This window comes from Uloborus diversus, chromosome 4, assembly GCF_026930045.1.
Source record: "Uloborus diversus isolate 005 chromosome 4, Udiv.v.3.1, whole genome shotgun sequence".
Taxonomy (NCBI): Eukaryota; Metazoa; Arthropoda; class Arachnida; order Araneae; family Uloboridae; genus Uloborus; species Uloborus diversus.
In genome coordinates this window covers 84,958,725-84,985,551 of record NC_072734.1, presented here as the reverse complement: position 1 = coordinate 84,985,551, position 26,827 = coordinate 84,958,725, and the positions used below count along the sequence as shown (strand labels likewise).

General features: G+C 31.7%; 1 protein-coding gene across 1 annotated transcript in view; it reads left to right on the top strand.

Moving 5' to 3' along the window:
- Nucleotides 1–15,511: 15,511 nt before the first annotated feature.
- The window catches only part of LOC129220681 (probable serine/threonine-protein kinase dyrk2), a 48,138-nt gene continuing 36,822 nt past the window's right edge, over nt 15,512–26,827 (top strand). The window contains exon 1 of the mRNA XM_054855111.1: nt 15,512–15,607. Coding sequence (XP_054711086.1) covers nt 15,589–15,607 — 19 coding nt within the window. The 5' untranslated portion in view covers nt 15,512–15,588. The remainder of the gene's footprint in view (nt 15,608–26,827) is intronic.

Sequence of the window (26,827 nt, the reverse complement as noted above, 5' to 3'; positions counted from 1 at the left end):
AATTAGCACAGTTTTGTAAACTGTGCTAAATATTCTCAAATAATCCGTTTCAGCTTTGAAAAATGACCATAAGATACATGTTCTTGAAATTTTCATAGGGTGGTAGTAGTTTGAAATCGTAGTAGGAAACTGAGCAGTTAGGATAATTGGCAGTCAGCAACTTTAAGAACCACCTTCTTAGCCAAAGCTGAAGCTCTATGACAATAATTTAAAAATATGATTTATAAGCAAAATAATTTTTATCTCGAGTTAAATACCTCTATTTGTTTTGTTCACGTTTTGTGGTTTGTTGTCCTACTTTTACCAAAACGGTGTATAATTTTTTTTAATGAAAAATCTATCCTTATGGTATTAAATACTACGAAACGAAATTTTACACAATGTTATTTTTCACACACTAAGTTAGGCTTGATAATTTTCTGAAATTATCAAGCCTAACTTAGTCTATCCACTAGTAAATTATCTAGCCGAAATTAGTGTCTTGGTAAAGGCAAAAAATAAAATTTTCGACAGGTATCATGTAAAATGTTCTAAGTATCCAAAGTCGAAAAATAGAAAAGTTCTCGTTTTTTTTTTCACTTTAAAGTTTTTGTTTAAAGTGATTAGCCCTTCTAACCTTGGTTTCAATTCCTTTATCATTTTTTTTAACCTTTGTGAGAAAATTAGGTTCGAGCGATTACTGTTAGGATTCACAAAACATATATATTTATCTTCACGGCTGACTGCATCCCGAAATTTATTTTTCTACGAAAAATGGTCCTTTTAAACCTGTAAACTTGTGTAGATATTTTGTAATTTTGTACATCATTCTGTTGCACTTTCTCATGCATGGTTAGAAAAGTGCAAAAATATAGAACAATTCGTCAAACAGACGAAAGTTTTGCCAATCTAGTGACGCAAATCCCCACAGTTTGAAAGCAATTGCTTTCAGTGCAGTGCCATTTTCACTATAAAATAAGAGAAATCCAAATTAATGATTTCCTGCACGATAGTTTAGATTAGACGTCAGATATGTGATACATTATACGAAATGATTTCACCGCTTCCTATTATCGTGTTACCTTGTTGCAATATTCAGGAAGGTATATTCCCCCCCTTTCCTCTTGGGGAGGCCTTCAAAAAGTTCCGGTTGCAATGTAGGCTAACAGTGAGGCGACTCAGGGGGGAATAGCATTAGGCGAAAAGCAGACGCACGTTTCGTCTTTAAATTTAGGTTAGGAGGGAAGTTACCAAGTTCAAGGTAACTGCGAGTGATGGTAAGAAATACCAAAGCTTATCAGTCCTCATTCATTCATAAAGTTGCGAATAGTATCACTTTTACAGTTGAAGAACTTAATATTAACCTACCGGTTTTAGATGCTGTTTTCGGATTGTAGAGCTACAATCGAGCAAAAAAATCTATTTTCGATTTTGGGTCAACTGTTTATTCGTTTCAGTAAAAAAAAAAAAAAAAAAAAAAAAAAAAAAAAAACTTTAAATGAAATGCTTTTATTTGACAATGATCAATTTTCATCTCTACTTTATCTGGTTTTCTTCTTTCTTTCTTTCTAAGGAGAAAGATTCAGGTTTGGAATATTGTAGCATGGCTGAGGGGGCTGCTTATAGAGGATAAGACCAGAAAAACAGTCTTTGCTTCTCAAAGGTAAACGTAAAGCGTAAAACAACGTGTAAAACTATCAGGAATTGGGGAAAAAATCATTTTAAAGACCTTGTAGTATTTTCTCTATAATAATTTGTTCTTCCAAATTTTAAATATAATTTCAGCTTTTATCACTCAAAAGTTTTAGAAAATGTTGCATAGATTTCTCGTGAATTGCTTTTTGTTGAGAAAATGTTTAACAAAATCTTGGATTATACCTTTTTCTTTAAGCTATAACTTTTAATGCACTCTTGGTTCAGTTATCACCCACTTTTTTGACCACCCGCGTTTGGTGCAAGAATATCAAGGAAGAGAGCGTGGTTTTTTCCATGATAAGACAAAATTTCTAGCAACAAAATACTCTTTTTGTCATGTTTAACTAAAATTCAATTAGTTTTTAAATAAGGTAAGTGATTAAATATGGCATGGGCATGGTCATCAAGGTTTTTTTTAATTTTTTTAATTTAGATACAAATTGAATATGTTGAAGTTCGAATTCACGGAAAAAACTAATCGGAATGGTGTTACAGCTTAGAAATTGCACGTTTATAGCTGTGATATTTTTTGTCAATTGAGGCAGTGAGAAGCAAACGAATGTAAGCGAACATTTTCAAGTTTTGAGTAAAACGCGATTAAAGTTTCAGTCTTAGATAGGCTTTCATTGAATTTTTCTCTAAATCATGCTGTATAGCAGCACCTACCAGGGCTGCTTGTACTATCTCTTGCACTGAAACAGAGAGAAGTTCTCCTGGTAAGAATGAAGAACAAGAATTTGTACTGGTTATCTCCAAATTTTTAATTTTGGAAGTTACATCAATTTGCTTGCTACATTCATTGTTTCTGAAAGATGCTATTGAGAAACCACTGATGGTGTTTCTGGAATACCGATTGCAAACTTGATATTGGTAATGCAACACAAACCTGCCCATTACTGGTTGGCAGCTCAAAATTAGTCATTTACCCTTATGCTAATTAATTAAATTATTAATAAGTAAAAAGGTGAAGTGTTTAAAGAATTTCTTTTATTTGTTGTTCATCTAACTTGAAAGACCTGGATTTTATGACAATTTTACCCATCAGACCTTTTATATATGAAGCAATGCTAGTAATGTATTCAATTTTTCCTTCCCGGGATACGTTTTTCTATTTTTTTTTATAAATCAAAAGGAAAAGCTTTTTTATTTATTTTTTTTTTTTTTGTAGAAAAATTAACAGATTAATCTTTAAGCCTCCCGCTATCCTATTTTAGTGAACATAATCTACAACCAATTGAATCAAATCCAGAATCGAATAAATACCTTTGTGCTTGAAAATTAAAAGACTGTAAAACAACGCACTAAATCACAAATTAGCCGGAAAGTTGCATACGCATGTTTCGGTTACAAGAAACTCCTTCTTCAATGCAAAAGAAGTGTGGGATGTCTTTCATTCATAAGTTAACTTTTTTTGCATTGGATTAAAGGTTCCTTGTAACCCTGAAGCACTTGTATGCAGCTTTAGAGCTAATTTCTGCATCATTACGTTATTTTGCATTCTTTTACGAATCAAATCTTTCTGATTCTTCTTTGTTGATGATCTGTCTAAACCTCGAAGGCCACTGACCTAATAGTCCTGCTTTGAATCCTTTCCAATTGTTTTTATAAACAATCCTAAGGTACAGTGATCAAAATTGAAGACAGAAATTTCAAAGGAGGAAAGAAGATTATTGGCAACAGTCCTTACATGTATATAAAATACCTCAATAGAATTAGCAAGACTGTGCACAGTAAAAAAGTTCCGAAACGTTCCTGAGTGTTTCCATGTAACGTTTCGGGATTTCAATGGTTTTTATCCACTTCCTGGAAATATCAAGTATCATTGTCAAAAAGTTTTCTGAATCGCTACAAGTTGTCACACTGCAGACTTCTCTCTGTTGTAAAAAATAATTTTAGCTCCCAGTTTAAATATTAACTAAGAGTATTTATAAAGTGTATCGGCTTCCGTTCGATTACGGCTTGTCCATGCTGATTAAACTCCCAAAGGGAGCAAATAAGTATGGACTACGTAGCTTTGCAAGAATTGCAATCAAACGAGATGCTTAATACTTGCAATTCTGGCTTAGTTTTGGCCATTTTTGCAATACTGCTTTTGCAACTGTCTTGATTCATCAGGAAGGTGTCAAGCTGTTAAAGTATCACTATCTAAGATTGCTCTGAAGTTCCGGAGACACGACTGGCTTGAAATGGGAAGATTTCTGGATTTTTCAGGAAAGTTACTGAATTTTACCGGAAAACATTCCTGGTTTTTGCGAGACATGTTACTGGCAGAAATTGGGCACATCAGCTGCCTGTTATTTTCCAGGAACGTTTCTGAATCTTTCTACAGTGTGTTAAAACCAAGAGACATTTTTAGGAAGGGGGTTCGAACCTCAAAACTTCCCTTTCACAGAGCCCCTGGCTGGATCGTTATTGTTCTATAGCAAAAGGCAAACCATTTGTCAAAAGACATGATTCGTACGTTTTAAATGCAAATATTTCCCATTTAAATCAGGCAAAGCAAATCAAAGTCAAAACTCAACGTCGACCGAATCCACATAATTTTCACCAACACACTTTGTATCATTATACTCAAAGAAATCACTTATGAGAGACACTTTTATGAGCCCCTACCCTGTAATTTCTCTTATGATTTTAGTGGTTAGAATCGAGTAGTGGCAAAACTTCACCTCACGAACCAAACCTGCCATTAATCGTAATTTTACGATAAAATGTATCTGTGATGGAAACGGGTATTTAGCACTCTGCCATTTGGTTGCTCTAGTAACCCACATACTAAATGACATTATATTTTTATATTTCGTATTATTTAAGTTTTTTTGTCTTCCCATTTTGTTTTTTGATTGATCGTTATTGACGATTAAGGAATGTAGCTGAAAATTAGCGGTAGTTAAGTCTTATTTTGCAACCGAAAATTTTCTTTTGAGGTTCATGAAATTTTATTAGGTAATTATTTTTAACGCATATCTTTTCGTTCCTTTGTGTTTAAAGTTGAGATTTTTAAAGAAATTCTTTACTTAATGATTTAAATATCATTACTGAATGCAAAAAAATCGAACCCTTTGGTAAAAGTAAAGCATCTTAGCAAAACTAGTAAACTTATGTACTTTGGGAAATTTATGTGCCTTTTCTCTTTTAAATGATTTAATTTATGGAGAGAAAAAAAAATTATGCAGCTGAGTAACAGTAGAAAAAACAACGCTTTGCGCTAACTTGCAATAAGTTACAAACACTTGTTTCAGGGTCAGGGTTTCAAGGAACTTCTTTTTGGATGTAGAAAAGTCGGCTTTTAGACGTCAAGTCCATCAAATTCGTGCAGTATAATTCGTTTTTCATTCCATAAATTAATGTATGTTTTAGCTGGATTCTTAGTGCTGCTTGAAGAACCAGATAGCCAGATTATAACAGGGTGGCGACAAAAAAAAAAAAAAAAAAAAAAAAAAATCCTGCAAAATTAAGTATTGTAATTCCCTACACATTATCCGCCGATTATGAGTTAAAAAAAGAGTAAAATTAATGAGGTGCGGATTATACATTATCGCATATTTGTGCATTATTTTTCCTCAACGTCAAAGTATTGAACCTTAACTTATGAACCAGGATTCATTTGCAAAGGCTGTTTCTCTGCCTGTAAATGTGTTTATTTTAAGCAGCTTGAATTTTTCTTTCATGCATTTCATGCTACGTAAAATAAACAATCCTACAGGCAAAGAAGTTGCCATTATTCATTACTGCTTTAGCTACATTGGCTTTACTGGTTGTTTTAGAATAATTAGCGTACTATAATAACGATTTCAAGAAGAAATCTTTATTTTTCAGATTGAATTTGAAAAAAGCTTAAAAATTACTACTTCTTCCCATTTTAAATTTAATTGCTGAATTTGAGTGTTAAATCAAAATCAACTTTGTTTTTTGTCACCGTATAATTTGCTGTCCCCGCAGATTATACGAAGTCCCCCCCCCTGCAGACTATAAAAATTCTTTTATTTTAAAGCCAAGTTATATTTTTATTTGTTTTAAAATTAAGTCATTGTTTTTTCTTTTTTCTTTTCTTCTTCTTCTTTTTTTTTTTTTTTTGCAATTCAAAGTTGTTTTTTTTACAAACGTAATCTAAGACATTATTTTCCAATAAATAATAAAATTATTTGAAACTAAGTTACCTTGTGCACATAAGTAAATATTTTTATTATTTTTATTAAAATGCTGTATTCATTCATTAAAACCTAAGTTCTTGATTAGAGAATAGCTCCATTTGAATGAATGTCTAAAGGTTTATGTTTGTTTTACATTAATATGCCTATTATTTATGTAAGTATAATTACACTTCTATAATTTCACCACTACTTGTTATTTTTGCAGCATTTTTTGTGCTGCTTAAAAATTTAATTCAAAATTATTTCAATGTAAACTTTTTAGTTTTCTCATGAGTAGACACATATATGTCTTTAAGAGAGATTTTAATTTCTATTAAATCTTGAGTACTTATTTCTTGAATACTTATGGTGAGAGGTAACTGGAAGTAAAGAGCATGAGTTTTAAATTTCCTATAGTATTTCCATGTACATAATTTAATATATTAATTTCTGTACATGTATATACAATGGTTTTCAAGTGAGGTAAAGAGAGGAAACTATTATCATTGGTAACGTAAGTCAGGGAAATTTGGTGAACTTGATTAGTGAAAAGAAAGGCATTTTATTTTTTAGCAGTTCCTGTCGCCACCCTGATAACCTTCTTCAAGTTTAAGATTTATCAAGATATACACTGCCAATAATCACTCATCCTTTCAAATGTAGTTTTAGTTCTAAGCTTCTTTTTTCTCGTCAGAAAATGATGAACTGATTACAAGTTCGTCGTATTTATTTTTTCGTTGCACTTGTAACCATACATTACTTAAATTAAATTGTAATATGCTATGTTTACATTTCGAGACATTGAAGATCTTTGGGGTTGCGTAAAGGCTTTATCTAGCGCTTCGAACAATCGCGAATTATCGAATTTAAAGCATGCGCTAAATTTACAGCGAAAAGTAGAGCTTCTGCAAAACGTGATTTAGTTATTCAATGATTTTTCAAGGCAGCTTGTCTGTCGCAAAATACTATGCAAATTAGGTTAGAATATTTAACTGTAAAATAGCTATATTGGGATAACCAACACTTACGATTATTCATATTTTTCTTACATTTTGATATATACTAGAAAAGTACTTGAACTGCATTCGATTGATTAAACTGTAAAGTGGACAAAAAAATTCTATTATCTGAATTTTTTAAATACCAATAAAAAAATTTTATTCACCGTTCAGGAGGAAGAGAAACATATACAGCTAACTTTCTCATGTCCCAACTCTATAGATTCGTTCATCTCTCATTAATGCTTTTTAAAAACCGGTCATTTCCAGTGACTTTAAATTCCAATTACTTTCTCAAAAACAAATACTAACTACATGGGAGAGTTAGGAGGAATTAGACATTTGTATTCATAATGAAATAAATTGCGCAAAGTACTTCTTGCTTCTCCAGTGGATGTAGCAGATTAGAATCAAGTAAGAGTTTAAAGCTGCTACATCTGCTGGGCCAACGCGAAATTACTTCTCACATTTTATTTCGAATAAAAGTTCAACTGTCCTAATTCTTTTCAACGCTCTTCTGTATGAAAAATGGCTAAAAAATCTTTGTACTAAATCGTTAATAAAATTACTTGAGTCACGTACATGCACCAGAAACCGACGGATTAATAGCAACGAATGCCGGACATAATGTCCAAATCCAAAACATCCAAGAGACAGAACGTTCAACGGACATAATGTCCAGCCGACATAACGTCCAACGGACAAAAGGTCCAGGGACAGAACGTTCGACGGACATAATGTCCAGCGGACAAAAGGTCCAGGGACAGAAAGTCCACATCTTTGGACAGCTAGGACATAGCGTCCAGTTTTAGAAGTTTATTTCTTAAACTTCTCAATTAATAATATGATTTGCCATTTAACAATAGGTTATACTGAAATAATATTCATAACGTCGTTCATTATTCCGTCAAACTCTGTTCTCTTGTGTGTGTGTGTGTGCGCGCGGGGGCTGCTTCTAACATTGGATTAAAGTATATTCATAAATAGAGCCGATTAAAAAATGTCTAATAAATGTCTCATGTATTTAAAGTAATAAAATCATAGTTTCAAAAGTACTTTTTATTACACATTGGATGGTTATAATCAAAATAAGTAGCTTATAAGCAGCTATCAAAAGTGAGAGAACATTCACTCACTTGAAGAAACTTTTCTGCTTGAGTTTAGCGTTTTTGTATTGATGAAGAAGACGGATATACACGAAATAGATAAGCCTCAGGAACATATAAATATGATTCCCCAAATGCTTGTAAATATCTAGAAAATAATTTAAAATTGAATACTCTTCAAGCTCTGAGTTATTAATAGCGCCTATCTTGCGATATACTACAAACATTTCACGTTACGAACGATATTGAGGTGGAAAAAAATAAGTTGCTAAATAAAATGCATTTCCCTTCTTCTGTCTCATTTATTCTGTGATTTTACATAAAATACTTCCTCGGTAATTCATTTATGAATGCCATGTGAAATTTACAATACATGTTTTTTAATCTAAAAAAATTTCTTTTCTCAATTCCTTATGAAACAAGTATCTGGAAGCGGGGATAATTTTTTTTTCGAGATATGAAATTCTTTTTAAAAATAGATCAGGTAGTTCTGTTAATGATCATAGTAAGTTTCTAATGCATGGCATCAAAAATAGCGGATGGAAAAATAATAGGAAATGCATTTATATCCCCAATGACTAAGTTCACGAAATAAAGTTTCCCTTTGAATAAATTTATGATTCTACAGCGATGACCAATTATACTTACATGCAAGAACATGTTCCCTGAAGACGTAAAAGTAAAATCGGCAAGATTATCATACCTTGAGCTCTGAAATTTGTTTTCAATATCACATTTCCGTAACACTTTACATGCAAATACAACAAAGAAGAACTGTGCAGTAAAATAACATTTTAAATCCTAACCTCAAGCGATTTGCTACGAAAATTCTGCATTACTTTCCAATTCCTATGTTTCGTTGGGCAACGAGCCATGCTTCACCGACTTTTAACGATCGTGAGAACCAACAATAATTGTCGTATGATCGGTAGAGCATAAGGCACGCACTAATATCATTTATGGCGTCGCCTCAGACAAAAAAGAGAAACTTGCTAAATGTGCGTTGTTACTTATTAAGAACCACGGTATTTGGTTCAGTGGAAATACTTTCACTTACGTGCACTTTTGCTTGTACCAGAGTTTGTACAATATTTATTTTTCAGATTTTACCGGCAGTGAGGATGTTTGTCGTATGCAAAAAATTTCCTTTGTGTATCCTTATGTAGTATTTACTCGTTAAGACACTTCCTTACTTATAAAAAGGAAGTATCTCAATTAGTGTGGGCGAAATTTTATCGCAGTTTCAAGGGAAGTAAAAAAAGATTCAATTTCCTATAATGTTCCCATACATCCACGCACATTTTCTATCTATCTCTCTCTTTCCTTTAGAATTAAACGTTAGACTCTTTCATTAGACTTGTCATTATTCGCTTCTGCCAATAATATATCTCAGTTGTGATTTAATGGGAGCTTTTTTTTTCTTTAGGAAATTACATTTAGTTGATTTATTTTCAATGCTAGTGATTAACCAACAACAGTCATTGCAGAGTGTCCTATTTTCAGCGAACTTAAATTAATTTTCTTACAGGTTTTAAAGAAAACATTAATGATGCATGCAAATAAATGTTAAGTTCAGAATTTAAAAAAAAAAAAAAAAAACCGCGAAAATATATGCTGCTTATAAATAAAACTGAAATATGCAAAAGAATATAAACACAGTGAAACACATTAAATTTCGATTTATGAATTCCAGGAGTAAGGTAAAACAAATAAGGTAGAATAAATTTAATTAAAATTGAGTTTCAAGTAAAAACTATCATTTAATTAACTAGTTTTAGAAGAAAGAATTCGCCTGTACCAATGTTTTAAATGTAAAAAATAAAATAAAAAACAGATAGCATGTATTCTGTTACTGGCCTTGGCTTAATTATGTACTAATTAATACAGTAGCTAACATGTTTTAAAATTTTAGTTCTCTGTGGCACTTAGTTATTATTAGCAGAAAAAGTGTATCCGTGTTGTAAAAGCGCATTTTAAGTCCTGACCTCAACCTATTTGCTTCAAAAATTCCGCATTACTTTCTTATTTATATGTTTCGTTTCTGTTAAGTACATTATTTGCTAAAATTCACTTGCTAACCCAAAGTATTATTTTAAACACAGTTCAAAAGTAGCGAGTTTAACCAAGAAATAGTTGAGTAACAAAAAGGGGATAGCAGATTAATAAATAAGGATAATAAATAAACAAAGTCTGAAAAAGAAATAAATGTATAAGAGTGACATATCAGCAAGATAGTAAATAACAAACAATGATGATCCATGAATGAAAAAGATAGAAGACATAGGGATATTACAAAACGCATTTTGTATAATGCAAAAATTGCATTATATTACATGTGCAGTCTATATTATGACGAGTTTGTAATATTATGACGAATGTCGTACAACTAGCGTCAGTATTTTTAGTGTTATTAATGTTTTTCGGGATTTCTGTATATCTATATTTTTTCCCTATTTAGTGAGGCATCCTCCACACTTCGTGCTTCTAATCATTTAATTATACGAAACACTCCTTCTATCAAAACATGAGGTGGGAAATTCGGAGAGCGAAACAGAGTTCGTTGAAGTGCAATAAGAAATAACAGAATATGACAAAATCGTTTATAAATAAGTGCATAGGATGAAAAAAAAAACCTTTTGATTTGATGACTTGAATCGAACGAGTCTCTTAAACGACTTATTTTCAAAGTTTTCAAAGTTTCATATGCTCATAATCCACAGCTCTATGGCTACTTAATTTCAGCACTGAAACTAATTTCATAAATTTACTAACAGTTGGCTTTACAATTGCTATTTTTCATTTTGATTTTGGCAACGATGAAAAAGTTAAATTGTAACTCCAATACGTAATGTGAAATCAGATGGACCAATAAATTAGATGTATATTTCTAAACTTCAGCAGAAAGATTAAATGTCTCTGTATAAATGTGTGCTGAGAGAACTAATATTCTGAAGTGAGTTAACGAATTCTCTCGTCAATAAAAAGCAGACGATATCAGTCAAATTCTGAAGCTTTCTTCCCTTTCAGGCACGTAGCTAGGATTTTGTTAAGGGGGGGGTCCAAGGTTGCACGAACTTTAAAAATGGAAGCATGCTAAATCAGAAGCATTAACTGTTAATTGTATAAATTAATACTATTCCAATCAAAACTACAATTAATAAGTATGATAATTAGCCTAATTAAGTAATGATATAATATAAGTATGATAGTTAAAGCTTTGCAATATATTTGCTTTCAAAAAAAAAAAAAAAACGCTCAATACTGTCTAACTCAATAAATGCTCCATAATTCCCCACTCCTGACTGTTTTGAATTGGATTTTGAACTGCATTTAATGCTTCTATGGACGAAAATATCGCCAAGGCTCATTAAAGAGAAGCTCGACTGTCTTAATTCATTTAAATTTTTAGGATTCATTCAACGATAAGAAATGGAATGATACTTCTAATCTTCATCCTTTTTAATAATATTTTCATATAAAAGCTTATTAGGAAAACATTAAAGCTGTTCAAACAACGAAAATACATAGGAAGTGTCGTTGCTCGTTAATAAGTATTTTCTTGTTATGTATTGCTAAAATAAATATCTAAGGATCAGTTATGGTATTTACGATGAATTAAGTTAAACGATAAAATATCTTTGTCAAAATTTTGAAGAAAATTTGAATGATAATTTGTTTATAAATACTATTTTTAAGGCTATCAATGATATTAAACATTTTTCTTGGACATTTTCTATTTAAGCAGTTTCGCATGCAGGGTCATTTAAGGGTGATAAGAGGAAGTATTACTTTTAGAACTTTGGAAATTGAATGAATACACTTACGAACACATTGTATTTACATAGTATTTTATGTATAGATATGTCTTTACCCCTCTTCAGGAAAACAAATAAACTAAATCAAATCTGTAGTTCTGTTCTTTATGCTGATTCAAAACAATTTCTGTGCAAAATGTTCCATTCTAAATTTAAAATTTCAATTTAAACAACTGTAGGGGAAATGACCGATAGTAACAATAATGAATCATCACAACAAAATTTGACACTTTAAACCTAGTTATTTCACTAACAATATGGATCCGATTTCGTTCCTTTAGGAAGTAATCTTTGCCCTATTTTGTGATAATGCGGCAGCACCAAAATTAGATATTACTGTAAAAAGCTAATCATCTTTCGGTGACAAATATAAAAGGTTTATAGGTAGTTTGAAGCCTCAGTTAGCAAACATTTTGCTCTAAGTCATGAGATGTTTTTAAAAAAGGACAAATCTCTTGTAAAAACTCTAAGAAAAGTTGTAAATTAAAAATCTAGATACGATATAAATTGATATTTTGAAATTACATAACAACTAGAAGATCGCCTGTCAAGATATGATGGATGAAAATTGATTCCACATTTGAACGAAGCAATTGCCTGTTTGGTGACATTTTGATAGTTGACATTTTAAACCCTAACTCCAGTGGATTAACCCTAAGCTTCAGTAGATAGGGTTCAACGTTGACCACTTTATCGTTTCATCATTCCCCTGAAATGACAGTCTTACCAGTAAAACAGTTAAGTTACTGGATCCAGTTCAGCCTTGTTACAATAAAGCCTTTCCCTGCATTTTAAACATTACCAAAACTTGTTATCAAATTATCATTGCGTGGCGCGAGTTTCATTGTTGATGAGGTCGAGAGTGTTACTCGATCATTGGCTATTATATTTATAAGGATAAGAACAACTACTATTATTTTTGCATTTGGAGTCTACTGTGCTTTTTAACTATGAATGTACAGATACTTATTAAATAATTCTTGAATACAAAAAAGTCAGTAAATAGTTATCAAAAAATTTGTTAAATGAAGCATATGCACGAATATTATATAGTATTTTATTCGAAAAATGGAACTAGATTATAGAAGAAAATATATATTTTCAGTTAAACTAATTAATAACTTTTTCTTTTGACCTCATGAAAACAATTCAGTTAGTACTTTAAAATATAGATTTAAAATAATTTCATTGTGAAATATATATGTATCTTTAAACTTATACATCTTTACACACATGCGTTAATCATTCCAAAGTTGAAATTTAAAAAACCAAACACATTCAATTTTTTTTAATTCAATTTCTTTGTTTTTTTTTTCAACTTCGATATCATTGAAATCAATTTTGTTACATTAGTATTAACCTTTATTTATTCATTTCTATTTTTTACTACCTCCAGATACATATTTTTTCCCCTTTTTCATAAATCATATATAAATACGCAAAAGATTAAACATTCGCAAAAATTCTAGTTTTTTTTCGGTACATTTTTGCTCAGAAAGAGTGAAAGAAAAAAAAATCTGTTACCTTGTGATGAAAATTAATAAATATTCAGATCGAATTTCCAGACATTAGTTTCATGGTTGTAGAAAGGCATTTGATGAATGCTAAAAGTTGCGAGCTTCCGGGACACAATGATATAAGTAATCCATCATTGTTAGGAATGAAAATTATAAGTGAGATAAATTGAATTGATTGGTTAAAAAATGAAATGATATTCGATGCTGTTTTTGTCAGAACAAAATTTTAAATAAATGAGAAAACAATGCATAAAATTGCTCCTATATCTAAAAAAAGAAAAAGAAAACACATTAAAAAACTGCAATACAACTTACCCAGTGGGGGTTGGCTAATTTTTTCTTATGAGTTTATGGTTTTACTCCTGATTTTTCCCTTTTACTTTGGAGGAAAACATTCGTGCAAACAACCCATACCAATGGCAGCAATAGAGAAAGTGAATGTGCGAAAAGAGTTCTGCACTATCCATGACTCTAGGGGCCTTAGGCACCTTCTAAAAAGACGGCGGCTGACCCCACAACTGTCCTCTTTGTATGACCTTCCCTCAAAAACATTCCGACAAATTTCCTGTCTCCGACATTTTCATCATTGGTGACTCTCATCAATCTTTCGTTGACAATAAATGTTTGTTTACGAGCTGCTGGCGATTTCCTTGCGGGGAGTAAGATAATGTCTCCTTTTCGGATATTTTCGGATAGCTGCTGGCGATTTTCTTCCACCACCACCACTCCCAGAGGTTCTATTGTTCTGAACTAAACTGAACGTGAAAAAGTTATCGATTAATAAAAATATTTAGGACAAAAGAATTTTTGATTTATTATTTTTTTTTGGAAAATTCTGTTTATGTAAGTGCAGGAGGACAGTGACCTATCGGGAAGGGGGGGGGTCCGGACCCCATGGACCCCCCCCCCCTTGGCTACGTCCCTGTCCCTTTTCAAGGAGAGAGGTTAACACAACAATTAACGAATCTGCAACGTGTATTCCTTCGGGAAGAGTGCTGCAGTCATGAGCACCCTGAACTTAATTTTTTTGGAGGGCAGAAATTCTCAATTTGCCGAATGGAGCTCCAAGTTTTGCCGAATGATGATAATCTTGCAGAATCCTCAGAAAAATTTTCCGAATAAGGAAATTTTTGGAAGGTCAAAGTGACCTCCCATTGGGGTGCCCCTAGCTGCAGAATCTCACCGAGAGGAAAACTTGCAAAATGTCAATTCAAAAACAAGCGTCATATATAGGCATTTAGGATTATGGAAGCTTCGTTTCATGTAGCGACGACACATCAAATTTTATTTGCGTAAGAAATATCTCATTCCCATTTGTTTACTTTTTCGAGCATTTCTACAATATTTAATAAATATTCCCCTTCTCAGTCAAAATAGCTTTGGTTGATGCGCTGATGCTGCTTATACACTTCTGGGTACTTCAAACATTGTGCTATTGCGGACATTCATCCCCTCGCTCAGAGCTATAGCTAGTAAAGGATGTTAAAAGTCTCTGTTGTACAAAGCTGACTGACATTTTTCATTATTTTCTCTTGAAGTGAACAAACACTCCTGGTAAATTATTTTCATCCGAAATTATATTCCTTTGATTAGTTTTTCAATAAACATGTTTTTTTTTGACGGACCGTATTTAGCTTTCATGGTTGCGGATGCTCATCAGATGTGTTTGTCGAAGTGCCATCAAATTTATGAATTATTTACTAGTATTAGGTTCTTTAACGATCCGTTTGCGTTGATGTCTTCTTTCTACTTTTGATTGCTCACAAAAGAGTCATTTCAAATCTGAAGATACTCCATGACCCACTTCAGAAGAGCCATTCCAAAATTGAAGGAGGGGCACCCCATCAGACATTTCGAACAAAGACCGAAATTCAAATAGAAACTACCCTGGCATTCGTCTTTCATGATTCTTTTCAACGAAATGATGATTTTACATAGGTAATTATTAGTGACCTGAAAATCAAAACACAGGCCTGGGGCATGCTTGTCTTAATAATGATCCTCAAACACTTTAACTGTAACATCTCATTGCAGGTATCGAAACTAGGCTTTTTCCCGCTGGTCACGTGTCCGTCGGAAGCCGGTTCTGACGTCTGCTAGATGTTCTTTTTTTTTTTTTCTTTCGCGCCAATTTTTACCGTCCTCTCAGTTCGTTCACAGCTGAGCTCCTTACCTGGTCACCTCGAATACTCCTCATTCTGCAAGTGAACTCTTTGACTGGTAGTGGGTTTCAGTTTTGGAAGACATGTGAGTGTGCGGAAGCGGTTGGTGATTTGCCTGTGCGAAGGCATGATGAATGTATATTTCATAATTGGAGTAAAAATATCCTGATCTTCAGCTAGCCCATGAGGAGAGAAGAATATGGTAATTTAGACCCCCATTCAATCATCTTATTTATTTTTTTTTAATGGTTCTTTAATTTTTTTTAAAATGATCCGCAGATCTTTGTAATGAAAGGAATGATTTACAAGAATTAATGTTGACAATTTTCTGAACACTAATAACCATTTTAATGCCATCCGCAGTTGCAAATTGCATTAAAAAATATGTTTCAGGAAAAAAAACTGTTACTGAAGATGTATATATATTATGTTTACTGATTTTGGTCACATTAAGATGCCGTCATTATCTAATGATTCCTTTAAAAATATATTCAAATAAGATACATATAGCGTTAAAAATATACGCTATTTTCAATTTGTACAAGAAAAAAAAGGGCATAAAAAGCATTAATAACAATTCAGTTTGAATTGATTTTAAGCGCAAGAGGATATTAAAGAAATTTCTCAAAATATCCAAAATACAAAAATGACAGTTTTACTCATTTATTTTTTGAATCAAAAACTTCTGAATCTGCAATTTCTTATCAAAAATATTTTCGGCTCACGTTATGTAATCTTTTGCAATATTACACTGAGTAAAAAATAATTGGTTTTCTGCTAAATGTTAAATTATTACCTGTTCTATAAAAAATATCTTTAACATCCATAAAAACGCATGAATATAAAGTGCAACCTAACTTATTCCCAAGATGCTGAATTATTATTTTCCAAAATGTTGCAAATAATTTTTAATACAAGCCATATCTAGTTACTAGTCTTATGGGGTAAATAATTATTGTTTTATTTTTTTAAAAAACAATTTTACTAAAATCTTCATTAAAGATATTATTACACTTATTTATTATTTTTCTCAGACGATTAAGTATATTAATCTTTCAATGAATGAATTTTAAAAATTTTCTTTTCTGATAAGGAAAAATATTCTTTTGAATTATTTTCCTTTGCATTCAGAGAATCAAATGCTTTCAAATTATAAATAAATATTTTAAAGTAAAATTTGCTCCAATTATTGAAAAAAAAAAAAAGATTTTCGGAATATGTTTTTGATTACTAAAGAGCAGTAAGCAAGAAAAGCTCCACGTTTGCTATTCTCATAAGAACATTAATGTCCTAACAAACGTATTTCAGTTTTCTGCGACAAGGGTTTCAAGCACTGCTAACACTAACATTATTGAAAGTATGTAATTATCTTTTCGCACGAAGAAAGTAAAATTTAAGTTTCATCTAAACCAAGGCTGTCCAACTGCAAAGAGCCCACGGGCCAGAATGTCACGGGTCACAGATCACCTGGCAGGCCACAGTTTGAAAAGTTAAACAATAACCTCTTACCTCTTATACAATAACAATTAATATTAATTAATTATTAATTATAAAACATTGAAACAGAAGGATTATAAAACAATTAGCTTGCATTTTGATGGGAAAACTGAGGCCCATCCGCCTTCTTTACAAACTCAAGAATGTCAACATCGATCTATGTCAACATCGATGCGGGCCGCACAATATGTGGTGGCGGGTCTCCAGTTGGACAGCCCTGATCTAAACGATGTTTGTTCTGTCAAGTATCTCTGTAGAACTGTCTTTCCTGCAACGGTTTGCAACAATCTATCCCTTACAATGCATTTACAATGCTTTTATTTTTCTCCTCACTAGTAGACACTTTTACGTTGCGTTTTTGCTCCTTTTATACGTTCTCGTTACTTACTGAAACTTTTGAATTTTGAAGGTAACAGAAACAATATTTTTAAAGTTTGAAAGTGTGATTCTCTGTGTTTTTAATTTGCGTGAACAAAGCTAATGGAATAAAAATTGCAAGAAATATTGCAATTTTTAAAAAGATGTTTTTTGAATTTGTGCTGCATTAAAGTTGATTTATTAATTAATTACAGTCGTATTAGGTTTGTTAAAAAACCATAGGAATTTGAATGTTCCAATTACTCTGATGTGTCAATATAACTATTCAAAATTACAACATTTTATTACATTCAGTGATAAATGAAATCATAACGTACTTTTTTTATGATACGAAGGTCTGACGTTTAGATAATCTAAAATTTTACTAAACAAGTTTTGACGTTCATATTGACTACGCTCATTTCCTTCACGTTGTTTTATTTTGCATCTCACTCAGATTATAGATTACATTGCATGAGACTAAATACCGAATGTTAAATTTTAAACTAAAACTTTCATTGAAATCATTAAAATTGTGGATGATGGCTGGTACATCAAAACGAGCACTACTTAAGGCATCCTAAACACAAAGAAATAATTAAACACATAAAATTTGACATTTGTGAATTTTGAAGTACGTTTTCTCTTTTGCTGTAATAGAAATCAATAACGAGAAAAAAATTCATTAGTATTGTTATGCAGAAGTCAGTTCCTAAAATCCAAAGGCTTGTTTAAGTAAAAGGGAATAAGAAATGTACTAAACGGAATAAGAAATGTGACTGAAGTTACACATAAAAGACATTAAGAAAAGTAACATATATAAATTTAAGTTCTCTTCAAACTAATAACCTGTCGGTGAAAGTTGCTCAGAGGTCACATCATGAAGAAAGTAAAGAAAAACAAAAGCTCTAGAATATACCTAATTAACCGAATATTGGCGCTATAAATAAAAAATATTGCAATACCGACAAAACTATAGAATACCCAGGAAAATATTTTAATATAGGAACCTATAACTATAGGAACCAGGGAAATATTTTTAGCTCCAGACAAATTACTTCTCAAAGTTTATTAGTAAAATTCAATATAACATGGTTTCTGAAAGTTTCTTGTTCTAGAAAAATATCTAAGTTATCTTTTATAGTCGCCCGGGAGACCTGGTGTCTGGTATTTGTCGGACTCGAAACACACTACTTCGCATTAAATTAGACAAAATGGAATGTAAGAATCATTTTTATTAGGAGTAATTCTCATTTTACATTATTAATATATCTTGTTTGCATCTTTCTCTTAGTATGATTGAAAAACACACTTTACCTTTTTTTTTTTTTGTAAACTTTGACTTGGCACAAGCTTTGTATTTTATCTCAAAAGGCCATGACTGGAACTTTCAGCTTATAAAAGATGAATTACATTTCAAGTTTGCTTCAGGAAAATGTGTTAGTTCTAAGAGATTGAATAAATAGTGAAAAAGATGTCCTTTATATATTTATTATTCACTTCAACAGTTTTAAACTTATTTATCTGAACAATGTAAAAATAACATCAAAATGTGGAGCTATATAATCAACATAATTCAGCAATGAAACCGGTTATAAAAGGATAAAAATTTCTGCAAAAAAATTTTAAACTTTGTAGAGAGAAAAAGGAGAAAAGTTATACAACACCACTTTACAACAAATAATTTGTTTAAAAAAATAACCGTTAAATATTAGTTTCCCCCTCCGTGGTAAGATAAGAGGAGTTAGATTAAAAGACTAGGTAAGCATATGCACTAAAGCAATTTGATGAATCAGATCTTCAACAAATACCAGTTTGGGCGTTCCCTAATCAATCACTTGCGCATTCGAATCACGTTCTTTCTACCAGACCACTGCCCCCGATCTTAAACGCCTGTAGAAATTCGAATACCACTATTCCGGACTTCCATTTTTTCACGTCATCTACGGCCATGTGGTACTGAAATTGGAACATCACAAACTAGCTTCTGCGACCACTAAAGACCGATTTTCGATCATGGTTATCTGAACTTCGTGTGAGGAGAATTACAGTTGGACTCAAGTGTGGGAAAAATGACGCAGTGGCGAAAAATAATCTTCCTTCGTGAAAATGTCCCTGAAATGTTCTGCAAGAAGACGCAGCAAAATTGCCGAGTTTCGAATGAAGCGTGATATTATTGCACTTTACTTTTTTTTCCTCAAAATTCTTTGTTTGTGATATTAAAACTTAATATGAAAATACTGAGTGATTTCTAGCAGTTGGGTCTTCGTAACAGAAAGTTATTCAACTGAGACTGATGTTTTGGTTATTTTTCTTGAATTTGAATCCATTGAAGAATAATCAGTAACTATTATGCAGGATAATAGTTTCATTACTGCAAAAATAAAGCTTAAAAGTTTGAAAAATTTTTTGTTGCTGTAAAGAAGGTTTAGATATAGCAAAAATATAAAGTTTTAAAATTTCAAAGCAACTTTTAAAATTTTTTTGCACGTCAAGAAATAATTGTTTTCTAAATAAACTAAGCGATTTTTTATTAAATACTTTTATACACAAGTTTCTTTAGGTGTGCTCAATTCAAATATCTTCTTACTTTTTTTTTACCGTATATTGTATTTTTTTTATGATCACGTGTAAAAATTTTCTTTTATCAAAAAGAATTATAGGAAATAATGTGCTCTCTGACTAACATTTTCTTATTTCACTCTTTTACCGATTAATTTCTTTTAAATTTATTTTTTTTAGTAAAGAAAAAAAATGATTTTGTATCTTTCTAAATTTTAAAACCAACGTAAGGCAACTATGTCTACATAAAACATACATAGTTGCCATAACAAGCATGACTCTTTTTAATAAATAAGATTATTTCTGGAGAACCAAAAAAAAAAAAAAAAGAAAGAAAGAAAACGAAGAAAAGAAAAATAAAGTGCATTTAATAATCTTACGTAAACTTGAAATAAAAAAAATAATAAATCAAATGCGCTTCCTAAATAAAAGAGTTGTAGTAATATGTATGTGAGAATTTTGTTAAAGGTATGCGCGCGTGAATATCGTTCATTATCGTTCAATGAAATATTTTATCTAAATCACTCAACAATAGCTAACTAAAAAGCAATTTGTGTTCATTTATGTATGTCTAATTATACACAATTACACATGTATATTTTTTCCGGACTCGCTTCGTTGTGGATTTATCTCCTTATACTCATTTTTATCTTCTCTCTTACTTTTCAAACACACACACACACACACATATTATAAATACAAACCATTTAGTTTCCACATCATTCGGAGTTCGTTGTTTAGACTTCTTTTTTTGTTTGAATCGTGGTTACAAATATAATCTCACACTATTCAAAGGCGACATCAATTGACCCACTACGGTTCCACCAATTTTAAATCAGAAAACAAGTTGTTTATTACTTTAACAACTACTCATTCCGACAACTGAATTATAGTAATACGTATAACACTTAATAGCCAGTTCATTATTTATTAACCTTTATTAAACATTAAAGGAATGATATAAAGTGTGATGATGGAGATATGCATGAAGGATGTCCCGTAATAACTTTGCGGAACAAAGAGAAGGTCTTCTTTTAATATGAAGTTCTCAGCGTCTTTCGGGGAGGAGTTGTTTTCATTCGGAGCTGGTGTCTCAAGCAAATAACAAAGATCTCATTTGTAGTTTTCTCATTAATGGGCACGCGACGCCAAGTCAAGCGAAACAGGACCTTTTGTTGGCTTCCCAATCATGAAACATTTTTCAGCATGAACAGTTTATGTGGATTGCGATTAATTCGTCTGCTATATTGATTTTGTTGAAATTGATAATTTAATTCCATTCAAGATTCAAGAACTGGATCGTTTATTTCAGAAACCAGGCAAACGCCTAGTTATCTACTTTCGAGGAAAAAAAATCATTATATTAAATTGCTCAAATAGGGGATACAACACTTTTTATTGATAGAAATGTACCTAAATGTGCATCTCTTTCAGTTTAAAATAGAGTAACCCTCAGTAAAAATTTTTTAGCATGATGCTCAAAATGCTTTTTCCAAATTTTAGTGCTTGGCGCTCAACGGTTTTATTTCTTCATTTATTTTTTTGAAATGAATGGTTCAATTTGACAGCGGGATTGCGGGAAGACTAACAGTTTTTATTTTATCGTTGTTGGTTGAGGAATTGTTCAACCTATTTTTGTGTGAAAGTTTGCTAAAAAGTGATAAATAAATAAGTAAAGATATAAAAGAAGGCTTTATAACTTAGTGAAAATATAAATGAAAGTACAAATAGCTGAAAAATAGACTAATCCAGTCAATAAATTTTAGAAATAATAATAGTAATAATTTGAAGGGAAGGTAAATGTATGGCTGTTTTGTTCAATTTGTCCCCTGCCATAACATTTGAAGGTCTGATTTGGGAAAAATAATTTTTACTGAAGATCTTCTCCAAAACAATTAAACCACAGGTTCATTTTAACTGTTTAAAAAATATTTTTTTCTTTCAAATTTGAATAGTTCAGAATACTTAATATTACGCCTCATGCAAAATCTTATAGAAATCGTTACTGAAAGGTGGACCTATTTTGGAGACTTGACCAGAAGAACTTGTGACATAGAATAAGTACAATAAAGGAATATTCCATTTGATTATTTTATAATATTTATTGAGTAGTTTAGAAATATGTAATATAACCGTCAGTGAAATTCCAAAAATAATATGAAAGCAATACGATAAGAGATGTTTTTTTCATCAAAAAAGTCGATGAAATGACAAATATTTTGAATGCATTATTCTTTCTTTCATTTTTGTGTTAGTAACAGAAAAGAAATCCTCGACCAAAAAGTATATTGATATGTTTTTCTCTATGCTCTTGATATTAAGGAATGGAATTCAAGAATTGATTGGTCTGTCTTATTCAATTCTAGAAATTTGCAGCTCACTTATATCTTTATTTTTAACTAGCGGTACCCGCACGGCTTTGCCCGTAGTAGAAAATTAAAAGGTCATTTGGTTATTTTGTATATTTACAAATAATAGATGATGAATTTCTATCCAATTTGCTATGCTCATTTGCTCGCCTATTTTCCACGTTATGATAATTTGCTCGGTAAAATGTTCTTAAAATTGGAATAAAACAAGAACAAAATCGAATTTTTGAAAAATCGCTTCGAGGTGCACACCCCATGCTACAAACTAATTCTGTGCCAAATTTCATGAAAATCGGTCGAACGGTCTAGGCGCTATGCGCGTCACAAAGATCCAGACAGAGATCCGGACAGAAATTCAGAGAGACTTTCAGCTTTATTATTAGTAGAGATGCAAAACAAAATGCCACAAATTATATTATTTTGTAACGAAAACGATGCTTAGGGTGTAAAATTTCACTCCTCGGTCTTAATGTTTAGTAACAGCATTTTTTATTTTGTTTCAAAAAGATTAAAAGTTTAGATTTTTTTTAAAATGAAGTAAAGTAAATTATTAGGGTTTCAATATAGGATGCTGATGCGACTTTACAAAGTATTGAGTGAAAGTTACTTTTAATTTATATATTTTTACGCTTATTTATTTTTGTATTTTTACATTTAGAGGAATTTCTGTTTTCATTCAGTTTAAGACACACTGTTTTCTCTATGTTTGTATGCTTCCATATTGAAAAAATGCTTTAGAATTTAAAATCGATCCGTAAAAATAGTGCAAATAAAATTTTTAAATGATACTTATAAGGAACATCGCCTCTTATCCTTTCAAAGCATTTTTAAAGTATGAACAAGAGACCAAATTCACATGTAAATATAAAGTATTAAAATAATTAGGATAGTTTCTTCGAATAACCAGACGAAAAAAAAAAAAAAAAAAACCTTAAATAGCAGTGTACATTACTGTCAGAGATATCTGTATTTAAAATCCTATTTCTATCGTATTTGTCCTATTCTTTTGTGTTATTGAATTTTAACGTAAAGGAATTGTATCACAGTAGTAGTTGTTAATATTTTTTTCTAATGTGTTGGCATATGTATATAACATGTCGAAATATCCCCAAATTGAAAATGAAACATGTTTTAATCTGATTAAATTGGACAAAAATAGCTACCCATATGCATTTTTATTTGATTATGTTATCAGATCCCGTTATAACGAATACCAATACTGCAAAAATCCGTTTTAACGAAATAAATTTTCAGTCCCGAATTATTTTCCATTACTTTGCTTAGACTCCATCACAACGAAGTTTTCGTTACAGCGAATAAAATTTGCCGTTCTCTGCAGTTCGTTGGTACGGGATCATGTACATTAAGTCGTTGTTGATTTTGCTTAATTTGAATTCCATTATTCAATTTATAAATAATTCATTTTGAGTTATTTTTATCGGCTATTTTACTCCTTTTTGATCTTTCACTCTTAGTTATAAATTAAAATGAACTTCTACCGTCAAATGAAACTCCCTACTTCGGTGAAAACACACGTTATTTTAAAATAAGAAACAATAACATATCTACAGTTGACTCTCTGTTTAAGAATTTTCAAGGGACCGCAAAAAGTCGTCCTTAAGTAGAAAGCGTCCTTAAATAGAATGGTTTTAACACTATAGTGGACCATCTGGGACCTTGAAAAGCCGTTGTTAAATAGAGCATCGTTAAACAGAGAGCAAACTGTATTTGTTGATTACTGCAGACACGTGTTTCGATGTTACAAGGAACCCCTTTTTCAATGAAACATTAGTGAGCTTATGGATTGAAAGACGTCCGACAAAAGCATCTTTTCATACATAAGCTCAGTTATTTTTCATTGAAAAAGGGGTTCCTTGCAACACCGAAACGCGTGTCTGCGGTAATCAACAATTGTATAAGTTATTATTTCTTATTTTACTTTTCAAGCACAAAGGTTTTTATTCAACTCTCATGTTATTCGTTACTATGTTCGTAAATTTTTAAAAGAAATAGATATTTTTCAGTTGATCCATTAACACCATTTATGTTTTGATTTCGAACATCGACGTCTTTTCATCAATACCGCATCCGTAGTTTCCACGACAACTTAACTTCCTGAAACAAGGTTTTATTTTTAGATTATCCTCCCATTCCCAACACAATAACACATCACGAAGCGTCAAAAGTTTCCCTAGAATCGATTCGTTCAGTCAGTCGGTCAGTGTTACTATTTGTTGAGACTTCGATTCCTTTATTTTGACAAGCATTAATCAAGCGGTTGAACGTTTGGTGACAAGTATTCTGTCAAAAAAAGCGATGGGAAGGGGGGGGGGTTAAAAATGGAATTGTGGAATCGGAACTAGATTGAGAAATGGTTTTTCAACAACAGGAAGTGAAAAGTAAGGTCAAGTGTAAAAAAATGGCCTTATTTTATGTTTTGCAGTTAGAAATAGATAGACTTAAAACATTTTTTTAAAGTTCTGGTAAATATCTCTCGTTGAACCATTTCCAAAAAAACTAGTTTTGAAAAAATACGCTTGGTACTGCACTGATAGGTACTGGACTTGCACACTTATAAAGAGAAAATAAACTAACAAAAGAAACGCAGATGCCAAACGATCAGATAATATACGATGAAACGTTAGCATTGCAAAATTTAGCACCATTTTATATGTTTGCAAATTTTGTACAGTTTTACAATTGAGGCAGTGAGAAGCAAAGGGATGTAAGAGGCAAATTAAAAAATTTGGAGATAATGAGTACATATGGTAGGTGAACCTCTCCTCTCTCTTGGGGCAAGAGATGGTACTAGTAGCCCTGGTAGTTGCTGCTATACAGCATGATTTAGAAAAAAAATGTCAATGAAAGCCTACCTAGGATGTTATCTTTAAACGCGTTTTACTCAAAACTTGAAAATGTCCACTTACATCCCTTTGCTTCTCTCTGCCTCAATTGATGTTTGAAATTTTAACCCTAACTCCAGTGGATTAACTCTAAACTCCAGTGGATAGCGTTAATTTTCAACCATTTTTGATTCTTCGTTCCCTTAAAATGACTGTCTTACCAATAAAACAGCTAAGTTACCGGATCGAGTTCATCCTTGTCACAATAAAGCCTTTCCCTGCATGTTAAACATTACCAAAACATATAATCAAATTATCATGCCGTAACACGAGTTTCATTGCTGAAACTCGCAGGTTTCTCGAATATAAGGATTAGCGTATTTTATTTATTTATTTATTTATTATTATTATTATTATTTTGCGTTGCGTATTTTGAGTTTGCAAGTTAAACAACCAACGAGTGATTTTAAATTGTTTTGTTGAATAAAGCTTTGGTTAAAGCTCTATTTAAAGAATAAAACTTTACTCGTGAGACAATGAAAGTTAAGTAAGAATTAAGATAGTACGTAATTTTGTCCTCAGTTATTAGAAAATAAAATTCAAAGTTAGCAGCAAGAATAACTGCATACATGTGATTCGGGATTGCTAGGATCACCTTTTTTTTTCAATGCAAAAAAAGTATGAATTTTTTGACGAAAAGATTACCGAGAAAAAAATATTAAATTAAAAAAAATTGAGTTACGTAATCTTTACTAATAATAAAGCTCTAGGTTTGTCTGGATATCTGTCGAAATATCTGTCCGGATCTCTTTCGGGATGTATCTCTGTGACGCGCATAGCGTCTAAACCGTTCTGCCGATTGTCACAAAATGTGGGACAGATTTAGTTTGTAGCATGGGAGGGGGGGAGCACCTCGAAGCGATTTTTCGAAAATTCGATTTTGCTTTTTTTCTATTTCAAATTTAAGAACATTTTACCGAGCCAAATTATCAAACCGTGGACGAGCAAATTACCAAATTATCATAACGTGTAATCGTAACATGGGCGAGCAAATGAACAGCAAATTGACGAGAAATTCATCATCCATTATTTTGTAAATATTCAGGCAAAACAAATGACCTTTTAATTTTCTACTACGGACAAAGCCGTGAGGCTACCATTAGTTTATTTAATGAAGTCAGTAGACCCTCGTTTTACGTGGGGGTTACGTTCTACGGAAATGCCGCGTAAATCGAAACCGCTTAAATTGAGACCTAATAGTAGTGTTAAAATAGGGGTTAGGTTCCGTAGATAAAAAAAAGTTCATTCTAATGATGACTAATTGTATAATAAGTTTAATGTGTACTTATATCGATTTTTATGCACAACATGCATAAAGAAAATCTAAACTAATTTCGTGTTCTTTTATAAAGAAGAGCTGGTTATGATAGTCTTTTAGCAGTCATTAAGAATTTTTCTCTAATTCTATCATTTCCGTGTTAGACTCTTCCTTCACTAACCCCCAAATCAGAAAGATCATTTTTATATTGTCGAGGAATGGCTCAAAATTTTCAGTGTGAACGTTTTTGGTTGTGTGTCACCAAAGTCGGAACCCCCGTTGGTTTTGGCCTCCTTTGTCACTCCCGAAAGCTCTTCTTCCAGTGACTTCTGAATTGTGCGAGTTTTATAATTTTACTTCTGGAAAGAGCTTTGGAACCAATCGCATAAAATGTCTCCAGGGGTCCAAGTTCGGTTATTAGCACGCCAAAATGCAGTTTATTACGTGTAATCTTTAGGAGTTTGGATTTTGGAAGA